General features: G+C 53.5%; 1 protein-coding gene and 1 long non-coding RNA gene across 5 annotated transcripts in view; both read right to left on the bottom strand.

The window, feature by feature from the left end:
• Positions 1-13,504, bottom strand: part of LOC118373481 (protein numb homolog) — a 109,655-nt gene that overhangs the window by 46,963 nt on the left and 49,188 nt on the right. For all 4 annotated transcript variants that reach the window (XM_052496084.1, XM_052496085.1, XM_052496083.1 and 1 more), the window contains one exon: positions 11,183-11,257. In XM_052496084.1, the coding sequence (XP_052352044.1) occupies positions 11,183-11,257 (75 nt within the window). Of the gene's footprint in view, positions 1-11,182; positions 11,258-13,504 lie in introns of those variants that run through there.
• On the bottom strand, positions 8,443-11,169 carry LOC127915720 (uncharacterized). Its single transcript, XR_008091785.1, has 3 exons — positions 10,128-11,169; positions 9,988-10,078; positions 8,443-9,938 (listed from the first exon to the last, which is right to left on the bottom strand). It is a non-coding gene; the product is annotated as an uncharacterized LOC127915720 (long non-coding RNA).

Genomic DNA, 13,504 nt, shown 5'->3' with positions numbered 1-13,504 from the left:
GATGACATCCGATCCTCGTTTGCTAAGTCAAACGACACCGCTGGTTCTGCTCACACTGCCCTACCCTATGCTCTGACCTCTTTCTCCCCTCTCTCTCAGATGAAATCTTGCGTCTTGTGACGGCCGGCCGCCCAACAACCTGCCCGCTTGACCCTATCCCCTCCTCTCTTCTCCAGACCATTTCCGGAGACCTTCTCCCTTACCTCACCTCGCTCATCAACTCATCCCTGACCGCTGGCTACGTCCCTCCCGTCTTCAAGAGAGCGAGAGTTGCACCCCTTCTGAAAAAACCTACACTCGATCCCTCCGATGTCAACAACTACAGACCAGTATCCCTTCTCTCTTTTCTCTCCAAAACTCTTGAGCGTGCCGTCCTTGGCCAGCTCTACCGCTATCTCTCTCAGAATTACCTTCTTGATCCAAATCAGTCAGGTTTCAAGACTAGTCATTCAACTGAGACTGCTCTTCTCTGTATCACGGAGCGCTCCGCACTGCTAAAGCTAACTCTCTCTCCTCTGCTCTCATCCTTCTAGACCTATCGGCTGCCTTCGATACTGTGAACCATCAGATCCTCCTCTCCACCCTCTCCGAGTTGGGCATCTCCGGCGCGGCCCACGCTGGATTGCGTCCTACCTGACAGGTCGCTCCTACCAGGTGGCGTGGCGAGAATCTGTCTCCTCACCACGCGCTCTCACCACTGGTGTCCCCCAGGGCTCTGTTCTAGGCCCTCTCTTATTCTCGCTATACACCAAGTCACTTGGCTCTGTCATAACCTCACATGGTCTCTCCTATCATTGCTATGCAGACGACACACAATTAATCTTCTCCTTTCCCCCTTCTGATGACCAGGTGGCGAATCGCATCTCTGCATGTCTGGCAGACATATCAGTGTGGATGACGGATCACCACCTCAAGCTGAACCTCAGCAAGACGGAGCTCCTCTTCCTCCCGGGGGAAGGGACTGCCCGTTCCATGATCTCGCCATCACGGTTGACAACTCCATTGTGTCCTCCTCCCAGAGCGCTAAGAACCTTGGCGTGATCCTGGACAACACCCTGACGTTCTCAACTAACATCAAGGCGGTGTCCCGTTCCTGTAGGTTCATGCTCTACAACATCCGCAGAGTACGACCCTGCCTCACACAGGAAGCGGCGCAGGTCCTAATCCAGGCACTTGTCATCTCCCGTCTTGATTACTGCAACTCGCTGTTGGCTGGGCTCCCTGCCTGTGCCATTAAACCCTACAACTCATCCAGAACGCCGCAGCCCGTCTGGTGTTCAACCTTCCCAAGTTCTCTCACGTCACCCCGCTCCTCCGCTCTCTCCACTGGCTTCCAGTTGAAGCTCGCATCCGCTACAAGACCATGGTGCTCGCCTACGGAGCTGTGAGGGGAACGGCACCTCAGTACCTCCAGGCTCTGATCAGGCCCTACACCCAAACAAGGGCACTGCGTTCATCCACCTCTGGCCTGCTCGCCTCCCTACCACTGAGGAAGTACAGTTCCCGCTCAGCCCAGTCAAAACTGTTCGCTGCTCTGGCCCCCAATGGTGGAACAAACTCCCTCACGACGCCAGGACAGCGGAGTCAATCACCACCTTCCGGAGACACCTGAAACCCCACCTCTTCAAGGAATACCTAGGATAGGGTAAGTAAGGGTAAGTAATCCTTCTCACCCCCAACAAGATTTAGATGCAAGTGGCTGTTCCACTGGTTGTCATAAGGTGTATGCACCAATTTGTAAGTCGCTCTGGATAAGAGCGTCTGCTAAATGACTTAAATGTAAATGTAAATGTAGTGGTGGTTATATCACTGTGACTAGTGGTGGTTATATCACTGTGACTAGTGGTGGTTATATCACTGTGACTAGTGGTGGTTATATCACTGTGACTAGTGGTGGTTATATCACTGTGATGCTCCAGGTACTGTGGAGGGGCTGGCTAGTTTGCCACCATAATTCTAATCTCTTTGAGGACCAATTTATCTAGCACGGGCTCTAGTTCGTCCTGCTTGGTGCCGATGGTAGATCCAGCGTTCTTGATCATTTTGTTTAGCCTGTTTGCAGCCTCCATCGTGATGTTACACCCCCCACCCAGCAGATTGCAATGTCAAAGAGGACTAAGCCATAACACTATTATACTATTACAAAAACAAGGAGCATTTCTTAGCAGACTGTCGACGGATCGGAGCTACCTTAAGAAGAATAGCCTTTGCTGAGCCTTCTTAAAAACCACGGTGGTGTTCTCTGTCCATCGCAACTGGATCCTAGACTTCCTGACGGGCGGCCCCCAGGTGGTGAGGGTAGGCAACAGCACATCCGCCATGCTGAACCTTAACATGGGCGCCCCTCAGGGGTACGTGCTTAGTCCCCTCCTGTACTCCCTGTTCAGCAACGACTGATTGGCCATGCACGACTCCAACGCCATCATTACATGTTGGAGATAAGCCTGATCGCCGACAACGATGAGACAGTCTATAGGTAGGAGGTCAGAGACGTGGCAGTGTGGTGCCAGAAGAACCTCCGCATCAACGTCAGCAGGTTAAAAAGGAGATTATCGTGGACTACGGGAAACGGAGGGCAGGGCACGCCACCATTCACATCGACAGGGCTGTAGTGAAGTGGGTCGAGAGCATCCTGGAGTCGCCTCTTCACTGTTGACGTTGAGACTGGACAGAGGAACTCTGCCTGGAAGGCCAGCATCCCGGAGTCGCCTCTTCACTGTTGACGTTGAGACTGGTGTTTTGCGGGTACTATTTAATGAAGCTGCCAGTTGAGGACTTGTGAGGCGTCTGTTTCTCAAACTAGACAATAAAGTACCTGTCCTCTTGCTCAGTTGTGCACCGGAGCCTCCCACTCCTTGTTCTATTCTGGTTAGAGACAGTTTGCGCTGTTCTGCGAAGGGAGTAGTACACAGCGTTGTACGAGATCTTCTGTTCCTTGGCAATTTCTCACATGGAATAGCCTTCATTTCTCAGAACAAGGGTTCGCAGTCTGCCTCCCAAATGAGGCAGGGCTGCGTTCCTAGACAGAGTCACCCTCCCAAATGAGGTAGGGCAGTGCTCCTAGACAGTCACCCTCCCAAATGAGACAGAGTCGTCCGCCAGTCAGTCAGTCCTGGTAATCTACTGGAGTTTATGACCTGGGTGTGCAGCAGCAAGAACACTGGAAATATTTGATTTGAACAACATCAATCCGTGTGTTTCCTTTCTGTCCCAACACTCCAAAATGAGGCAGGGCTGCTCTCCTAGACAGAGTCACCCTTTCTGTCCCAACACTCCCAAATGAGGCAGGGCAGCTCTCCTAGACAGAGTCACCCTTTCTGTCCCAACACTCCCAAATGAGGCAGGGCTGCTCTCCTAGACAGAGTCACCCTTTCTGTCCCAACACTCCCAAATGAGGCAGGGCAGCTCTCCTAGACAGAGTCACCCTTTCTGTCCCAACACTCCCAAATGAGGCAGGGCTGCTCTCCTAGACAGAGTCACCCTTTCTGTCCCAACACTCCCAAATGAGGCAGGGCAGCTCTCCTAGACAGAGTCACCCTTTCTGTCCCAACACTCCCAAATGAGGCAGGGCTGCTCTCCTAGACAGAGTCACCCTTTCTGTCCCAACACTCCCAAATGAGGCAGGGCTGCTCTCCTAGACAGAGTCACCCTTTCTGTCCCAACACTCCCAAATGAGGCAGGGCTGCTCTCCTAGACAGAGTCACCCTTTCTGTCCCAACACTCCCAAATGAGGCAGGGCAGCTCTCCTAGACAGAGTCACCCTTTCTGTCCCAACACTCCCAAATGAGGCAGGGCTGCTCTCCTAGACAGAGTCACCCTTTCTGTCCCAACACTCCAAAATGAGGCAGGGCAGCTCTCCTAGACAGAGTCACCCTTTCTGTCCCAACACTCCAAAATGAGGCAGGGCTGCTCTCCTAGACAGAGTCACCCTCCCAAATGAAGCAGGGCTGCTCTCCTAGACAGAGTCACCCTCCCAAATGAGGCAGGGCTGCTCTCCTAGACAGAGTCACCCTTTCTGTCCCAACACTCCCAAATGAGGCAGGGCTGCTCTCCTAGACAGAGTCACCCTCCCAAATGAGGCAGGGCTGCTCTCCTAGACAGAGTCACCCTTTCTGTCCCAACACTCCAAAATGAGGCAGGGCTGCTCTCCTAGACAGAGTCACCCTCCCAAATGAAGCAGGGCTGCTCTCCTAGACAGAGTCACCCTCCCAAATGAGGCAGGGCTGCTCTCCTAGACAGAGTCACCCTTTCTGTCCCAACACTCCCAAATGAGGCAGGGCTGCTCTCCTAGACAGAGTCACCCTCCCAAATGAAGCAGGGCTGCTCTCCTAGACAGAGTCACCCTCCCAAATGAGGCAGGGCAGCTCTCCTAGACAGAGTCACCCTCCCAAATGAGGCAGGGCTGCTCTCCTAGACAGAGTCACCCTCCCAAATGAGGCAGGGCAGCTCTCCTAGACAGAGTCACCCTCCCAAATGAGGCAGGGCAGCTCTCCTAGACAGAGTCACCCTTTCTGTCCCAACACTCCCAAATGAGGCAGGGCGGGCAGCTGTCCTAGACAGAGTCACCCTTTCTGTCCCAACACTCCCAAATGAGGCAGGGCAGCTCTCCTAGACAGAGTCACCATTTCTGTCCCAACACTCCCAAATGAGGCAGGGCTGCTCTCCTAGACAGAGTCACCCTTTCTGTCCCAACACTCCCAAATGAGGCAGGGCAGCTCTCCTAGACAGAGTCACCCTTTCTGTCCCAACACTCCCAAATGAGGCAGGGCTGCTCTCCTAGACAGAGTCACCCTTTCTGTCCCAACACTGAGGCAGGGCTGCTCTCCTAGACAGAGTCACCCTTTCTGTCCCAACACTCCCAAATGAGGCAGGGCTGCTCTCCTAGACAGAGTCACCCTTTCTGTCCCAACACTCCCAAATGAGGCAGGGCAGCTCTCCTAGACAGAGTCACCCTTTCTGTCCCAACACTCCCAAATGAGGCAGGGCTGCTCTCCTAGACAGAGTCACCCTTTCTGTCCCAACACTCCAAAATGAGGCAGGGCAGCTCTCCTAGACAGAGTCACCCTTTCTGTCCCAACACTCCAAAATGAGGCAGGGCTGCTCTCCTAGACAGAGTCACCCTCCCAAATGAAGCAGGGCTGCTCTCCTAGACAGAGTCACCCTCCCAAATGAGGCAGGGCTGCTCTCCTAGACAGAGTCACCCTTTCTGTCCCAACACTCCCAAATGAGGCAGGGCTGCTCTCCTAGACAGAGTCACCCTTTCTGTCCCAACACTCCAAAATGAGGCAGGGCAGCTCTCCTAGACAGAGTCACCCTTTCTGTCCCAACACTCCCAAATGAGGCAGGGCTGCTCTCCTAGACAGAGTCACCCTTTCTGTCCCAACACTCCCAAATGAGGCAGGGCTGCTCTCCTAGACAGAGTCACCCTTTCTGTCCCAACACTCCAAAATGAGGCAGGGCTGCTCTCCTAGACAGAGTCACCCTCCCAAATGAGGCAGGGCTGCTCTCCTAGACAGAGTCACCCTTTCTGTCCCAACACTCCAAAATGAGGCAGGGCTGCTCTCCTAGACAGAGTCACCCTCCCAAATGAAGCAGGGCTGCTCTCCTAGACAGAGTCACCCTCCCAAATGAGGCAGGGCTGCTCTCCTAGACAGAGTCACCCTTTCTGTCCCAACACTCCCAAATGAGGCAGGGCTGCTCTCCTAGACAGAGTCACCCTCCCAAATGAAGCAGGGCTGCTCTCCTAGACAGAGTCACCCTCCCAAATGAGGCAGGGCAGCTCTCCTAGACAGAGTCACCCTCCCAAATGAGGCAGGGCTGCTCTCCTGGACAGAGTCACCCTCCCAAATGAGGCAGGGCAGCTCTCCTAGACAGAGTCACCCTCCCAAATGAGGCAGGGCAGCTCTCCTAGACAGAGTCACCCTTTCTGTCCCAACACTCCCAAATGAGGCAGGGCGGGCAGCTGTCCTAGACAGAGTCACCCTTTCTGTCCCAACACTCCCAAATGAGGCAGGGCAGCTCTCCTAGACAGAGTCACCATTTCTGTCCCAACACTCCCAAATGAGGCAGGGCAGCTCTCCTAGACAGAGTCACCCTTTCTGTCCCAACACTCCCAAATGAGGCAGGGCTGCTCTCCTAGACAGAGTCACCCTCCCAAATGAGGCAGGGCTGCTCTCCTAGACAGAGTCACCCTTTCTGTCCCAACACTCCAAAATGAGGCAGGGCTGCTCTCCTAGACAGAGTCACCCTCCCAAATGAGGCAGGGCTGCTCTCCTAGACAGAGTCACACTCCCAAATGAGGCAGGGCTGCTCTCCTAGACAGAGTCACCCTCCCAAATGAGGCAGGGCAGCTCTCCTAGACAGAGTCACCCTCCCAAATGAGACAGAGTCACCCTCCCAAATGAGGCAGGGCAGCTCTCCTAGACAGAGTCACCCTCCCAAATGAGGCAGGGCTGCTCTCCTAGACAGAGTCACCCTCCCAAATGAGGCAGGGCTGCTCTCCTAGACAGAGTCACCCTCCAAAATGAGGCAGGGCTGCTCTCCTAGACAGAGTCACCCTCCCAAATGAGGCAGGGCTGCTCTCCTAGACAGAGTCACCCTCCCAAATGAGGCAGGGCAGCTCTCCTAGACAGAGTCACCCTCCCAAATGAGGCAGGGCAGCTCTCCTAGACAGAGTCACCCTCCCAAATGAGGCAGGGCTGCGTTCCTAGACAGAGTCACCCTCCCAAATGAGGCAGGGCAGCTCTCCTAGACAGAGTCACCCTCCCAAATGAGGCAGGGCTGCTCTCCTAGACAGAGTCACCCTCCCAAATGAGGCAGGGCTGCTCTCCTAGACAGAGTCACCCTCCCAAATGAGGCAGGGCAGCTCTCCTAGACAGAGTCACCCTCCCAAATGAGGCAGGGCAGCTCTCCTAGACAGAGTCACACTCCCAAAAGAGGCAGGGCTGCTCTCCTAGACAGAGTCACACTCCCAAAAGAGGCAGGGCTGCTCTCCTAGACAGAGTCACCCTCCAAAATGAGGCAGGGCTGCTCTCCTAGACAGAGTCACCCTCCCAAAAGAGGCAGGGCAGCTCTCCTAGACAGAGTCACCCTTTCTGTCCCAACACTCCAAAATGAGGCAGGGCAGCTCTCCTAGACAGAGTCACCCTCCAAAATGAGGCAGGGCAGCTCTCCTAGACAGAGTCACCCTCCAAAATGAGGCAGGGCAGCTCTCCTAGACAGAGTCACCCTCCAAAATGAGGCAGGGCTGCTCTCCTAGACAGAGTCACCCTCCAAAATGAGGCAGGGCAGCTCTCCTAGACAGAGTCACCCTCCAAAATGAGGCAGGGCTGCTCTCCTAGACAGAGTCACCCTCCAAAATGAGGCAGGGCAGCTCTCCTAGACAGAGTCACCCTCCCAAAAGAGGCAGGGCAGCTCTCCTAGACAGAGTCACCCTTTCTGTCCCAACACTCCAAAATGAGGCAGGGCAGCTCTCCTAGACAGAGTCACCCTCCCAAATGAGGCAGGGCTGCTCTCCTAGACAGAGTCACCCTCCCAAATGAGGCAGGGCAGCTCTCCTAGACAGAGTCACCCTCCAAAATGAGGCAGGGCAGCTCTCCTAGACAGAGTCACCCTCCAAAATGAGGCAGGGCTGCTCTCCTAGACAGAGTCACCCTTTCTGTCCCAACACTCCAAAATGAGGCAGGGCAGCTGTCCTAGACAGAGTCACCCTCCCAAATGAGGCAGGGCAGCTCTCCTAGACAGAGTCACCCTCCCAAATGAGGCAGGGCAGCTCTCCTAGACAGAGTCACCCTCCCAAATGAGGCAGGGCTGCTCTCCTAGACAGAGTCACCCTCCCAAATGAGGCAGGGCAGCTCTCCTAGACAGAGTCACCCTCCCAAATGAGGCAGGGCAGCTCTCCTAGACAGAGTCACCCTCCCAAATGAGGCAGGGCAGCTCTCCTAGACAGAGTCACCCTCCCAAATGAGGCAGGGCAGCTCTCCTAGACAGAGTCACCCTCCCAAATGAGGCAGGGCTGCTCTCCTAGACAGAGTCACCCTCCCAAATGAGGCAGGGCTGCTCTCCTAGACAGAGTCACCCTTTCTGTCCCAACACTCCCAAATGAGGCAGGGCTGCTCTCCTAGACAGAGTCACCCTCCCAAATGAGGCAGGGCTGCTCTCCTAGACAGAGTCACCCTTTCTGTCCCAACACTCCCAAATGAGGCAGGGCTGCTCTCCTAGACAGAGTCAACCTTTCTGTCCCAACACTCCCAAATGAGGCAGGGCAGCTCTCCTAGACAGAGTCACCCTTTCTGTCCCAACACTCCTGGTCCCTTTAATTCCTCTGGAAACTACAGAGAGAGATGGAAGTAGCGAGGCTACACATCTGTCTGTGTGACAGGTCTTCCCCATGGCTGACCCCCCTGCCTGTCCCCCATGGCTGTCCCCCCTGCCTGTCCCCCCTGGGCTCAGTGAGCTACACATCTGTCTGGGTGACAGGTCTTCCCCGTGCCTGTCCCCCATGGCTGTCCCCCCTGGGCTCAGTGAGCTACACATCTGTCTGGGTGACAGGTCTTCCCCGTGCCTGTCCCCCATGCCTGTCCCCCCTGGGCTCAGTGAGCTACACATCTGTCTGTGTGACAGGTCTTCCCCGTGCCTGTCCCCCCTGGGCTCAGTGAGCTACACATCTGTCTGGGTGACAGGTCTTCCCCGTGCCTGTCCCCCATGCCTGTCCCCCCTGGGCTCAGTGAGTTAAGCTGGGTTCAACAGATGGCCAGAGGGGATAGTACATCCAGACCCTCAGACCTGTAGAACCAGACGACAGTACACTGGGTGGAGTAGCAGTACCTCAGACCCATAGAACCAGACTACAGTACACTGGGTGGAGTAGCAGTACCTCAGACCTATAGAACCAGACGACAGTACACTGGGTGGAGTAGCAGTACCTCAGACCTGTAGAACCAGACTACAGTACACTGGGTGGAGTAGCAGTACCTCAGACCCATAGAACCAGACGACAGTACACTGGGTGGAGTAGCAGTACCTCAGACCTGTAGAACCAGACTACAGTACACTGGGTGGAGAACCAGACTACAGTACACTGGGTGGAGTAGCAGTACCTCAGACCTATAGAACCAGACTACAGTACACTGGGTGGAGTAGCAGTACCTCAGACCTGGAGAACCAGACTACAGTACACTGGGTGGAGTAGCAGTACCTCAGACCCGTAGAACCAGACTACAGTACACTGGGTGGAGTAGCAGTACCTCAGACCCGTAGAACCAGACTACAGTACACTGGGTGGAGTAGCAGTACCTCAGACCCGTAGAACCAGACTACAGTACACTGGGTGGAGTAGCAGTACCTCAGACCTGTAGAACCAGACTACAGTACACTGGGTGGAGTAGCAGTACCTCAGACCTGGAGAACCAAACTACAGTACACTGGGTGGAGTAGCAGTACCTCAGACCTATAGAACCAGACTACAGTACACTGGGTGGAGTAGCAGTACCTCAGACCTGGAGAACCAGACTACAGTACACTGGGTGGAGTAGCAGTACCTCAGACCTACAGAACCAGACTACAGTACACTGGGTGGAGTAGCAGTACCTCAGACCCGTAGAACCAGACTACAGTACACTGGGTGGAGTAGCAGTACCTCAGACCCGTAGAACCAGACTACAGTAAACTGGGTGGAGTAGCAGTGCCTCAGACCCGTAGAACCAGACTACAGTACACTGGGTGGAGTAGCAGTACCTCAGACCCGTAGAACCAGACTACAGTACACTGGGTGGAGTAGCAGTACCTCAGACCTGTAGAACCAGACTACAGTACACTGGGTGGAGTAGCAGTACCTCAGACCTGTAGAACCAGACTACAGTACACTGGGTGGAGTAGCAGTACCTCAGACCTGTAGAACCAGACTACAGTACACTGGGTGGAGTAGCAGTACCTCAGACCTATAGAACCAGACTACAGTACACTGGGTGGAGTAGCAGTACCTCAGACCCGTAGAACCAGACTACAGTACACTGGGTGGAGTAGCAGTACCTCAGACCCGTAGAACCAGACTACAGTACACTGGGTGGAGTAGCAGTACCTCAGACCCGTAGAACCAGACTACAGTAAACTGGGTGGAGTAGCAGTACCTCAGACCCGTAGAACCAGACTACAGTACACTGGGTGGAGTAGCAGTACCTCAGACCCGTAGAACCAGACTACAGTACACTGGGTGGAGTAGCAGTGTTTCAAATGAAAAATGGCTCCTGTGTACATTCCGGGTCAGACCCTGACCGATGCAGGGTCAGACTGGCTAGAAACACACTAGGGTCAGACCCTGTTCTGGAGAGGAGAAGAGGGCTCCCTGTTCTGGAGAGGAGAAGAGGGCTCCCTGTTCTGGAGAGACAGTGCCTTCGTAAAGTATTCTGACCCCTTGACTTTTTCACATTTTGTTACATTACAGCCTTTGGTACCCTTCCCCAGATCATTTAAGAATGATGGAGGCCACTGTGTTCTTGGGGACCTTCAATGCTGCAGAATGATGGAGGCCACTGTGTTCTTGGGGACCTTCAATGCTGCCGAAATGTTTTGGTACCCTTCCCCAGATCTGTGCCTCGACACAATCCTGTCTCTGAGCTCTACGGACAATTCCTTCGACCTCTTTGCTTGGTTTTTGCTCTGACATGAACTGTCAACTTGTGGGACCTTATATAATAGACAGGTGTGCCTTTCCAAATCATGTCCAATAAATAACATTTACCACAGGTGGACTCTAATCAAGTTGTAGAAGCATCTCCAGGATGATCAATGGAAACAGGATGCACCTGAGCTCAATGTCGAGTCTCATAGCAAAGGGTCTGAAATACGTAAGGTATTAAGTAGAAATAAGGTATTTCTGTTTTACATATTTTTTTATACATTTGCAGAAATGTATAAAAAAAACTGTTTTCGCTTTGTCATTATGGGGTATTGTGATGTCATTATGGGGTATTGTGATGTCATTATGGGGTATTGTGTGTAGTTTGATGAGGAAAAAATAAATGAAATCCATTTTAGAATAAATGTTTAATGTAACAAAAGGTGAAAAAATTCAAGGGGCCTGAATACTTTGAAGGCTCTGTAGCTACGGGGGCTTATTTAAACATATGGTCCAGTGCGTGTGAGAGAGACAGACAGGAAGACAGACAGGAAGCCCTCTACCTACCGTCTTGAGCTGCTTCACTGCATCCTCACAGATGTGCATTCCTCTGGACTCCTCCACCTCTACATGACCCAGGTACTAGAGAGAGACAGAGAGAGAGAGAGAGAGAGAGAGAGACAGACACAGAGACAGAGCGAGAGAGACAGACAGAGCGAGAGAGACAGACAGAGCGAGAGAGACAGACAGAGCGAGAGAGACAGACAGAGCGAGAGAGACAGACAGAGCGAGAGAGACAGACAGAGCGAGAGAGAGACAGACAGAGCGAGAGAGACAGACAGAGCGAGAGAGACAGACAGAGCGAGAGAGACAGACAGAGCGAGAGAGACAGAGCGAGAGAGACAGAGCGAGAGAGACAGAGCGAGAGAGACAGAGCGAGAGAGACAGAGCGAGAGAGACAGAGCGAGAGAGACAGAGCGAGACAGAGCGAGAGAGAGACACAGCGAGAGAGAGACACAGCGAGAGAGAGACACAGCGAGAGAGAGACACAGCGAGAGAGAGACACAGCGAGAGAGAGACACAGCGAGAGAGAGACACAGCGAGAGAGACACAGCGAGAGAGACACAGCGAGAGAGACACAGCGAGAGCACGAGAGAGAGAACGAGAGAGAGCACGAGAGAGAGCACAAGAGAGAGAGAGAGAGCGAGAGCGAGAGCGAGAGCGAGAGCGAGAGCGAGAGCGAGAGCGAGAGAGAGTTAGTGACTCCGGTAGCAGAAACTGTGCCAGCATGTTGCGAGTGGTAACATCCTCTTCTTCCTGCTTCTCCCTCCCAGGGGGCCCCAGAAGGTCCCCGTGCCAACGGGTCCTTCCTGCTCCTGTGAACGATTGGATGATGGTGTCTCAAATGAAAACATATTTTTGTCGAGGGCCCATAGGGATTAGGGTGCCATTTGGGATGCACTATAGGACTGGCTTCTTCTGTAAGTTATATTAATAGACAGTAGACTTGTGAGATGTACTGTTTATACCCTATACCGGGGTATTATGTAAAACCGAGTGTGATTTTCAATACCGCTAAAACATTTATTTTGGGGGGAGGGAGGGAGGAGGGGGGGTGGGGTAACCGCTGCCCTGTAAGGGTGTGTGCTATGGTCACTGTTACTACCTATAAGTTTAGTAGAACTCGAAGAGATGTGTAAAATGTGTCAGCTATGTGGTTTGAAAATACCCAGAACCCTCTTCTACGCTGCTGCTACTCTTGTTTATTATCTACGCAGAGTCACTTTAATAACTCCCCCTACAGGTACATATTACCTCAACTAACCGGTATCCCCCCTCATGGACTCTGTACCGGTACCCCCCCGCCCTCATGGACTCTGTACCAGTATCCCCCTCCCCTCATGGACTCTGTACCGGTATCCCCCCCTCCCCTCATGGACTCTGTACGGTATCCCCCTCATGGACTCTGTAACGGTACCCCCCCTCATGGACTCTGTAACGGTACCCCCCTCATGGACTCTGTACCGGTATACCCCCCCTCATGGACTCTGTAACGGTACCCCCCTCATGGACTCTGTAACGGTACCCCCCCTCATGGACTCTGTAACGGTACCCCCCCTCATGGACTCTGTAACGGTACCCCCCCTCATGGACTCTGTACCGGCATACCCCCCCTCATGGACTCTGTAACGGTACCCCCTCATGGACTCTGTAACGGTACCCCCCTCATGGACTCTGTAACGGTACCCCCCTCATGGACTCTGTACCGGTATACCCCCCCCCATGGACTCTGTACGTATTCCCCCCATGGACTCTGTAACGGTACCCCCCTCATGGCCTCTGTACCGGTATACCCCCCCCCATGGACTCTGTACCGGTATACCCCCCCCATGGACTCTGTAACGGTACCCCCTCATGGACTCTGTAACGGTACCCCCCTCATGGACTCTGTAACGGTATACCCCCCATGGACTCTGTAACGGTACCCCCCCTCATGGACTCTGTAACGGTACACCCCCTCATGGACTCTGTAATTTTACTGCTGCTGTTGTAATTACTTGTTACTTTTTTATTTTCTATCTGTTTCTTTAACTTCTTAAAGCGCTGTTTGGTTAAGGGCTTGTAAGTAATCATTTCACAGTAAGGTCAACACCTGTTGTATTTGGCGCGTGTGACTATTAACAGCCCCCGCGCGCTTGTGTGTGTCACAGTGGTCCCGCCTGGAGGGTTTCCTCTTGTTGACTATATTCCTATTTGGTCTTAATTTAAAGTCAGGGTTAGGCAGAAGGTTACCAGTGTGGTCAGGCAGAAGGTTCCCAGTGTGGTCAGGCAGAAGGTTCCCAGTGTGGTCAGGCAGAAGGTTCCCAGTGTGGTCAGGCAGAAGGTTCC

This window comes from Oncorhynchus keta, chromosome 35 (assembly GCF_023373465.1).
Source record: "Oncorhynchus keta strain PuntledgeMale-10-30-2019 chromosome 35, Oket_V2, whole genome shotgun sequence".
Classification (NCBI taxonomy): domain Eukaryota; kingdom Metazoa; phylum Chordata; class Actinopteri; order Salmoniformes; family Salmonidae; genus Oncorhynchus; species Oncorhynchus keta.
The sequence above is the reverse complement of the archived record's forward strand: the minus strand, read 5'-3'. Positions and strand labels throughout refer to the sequence as shown.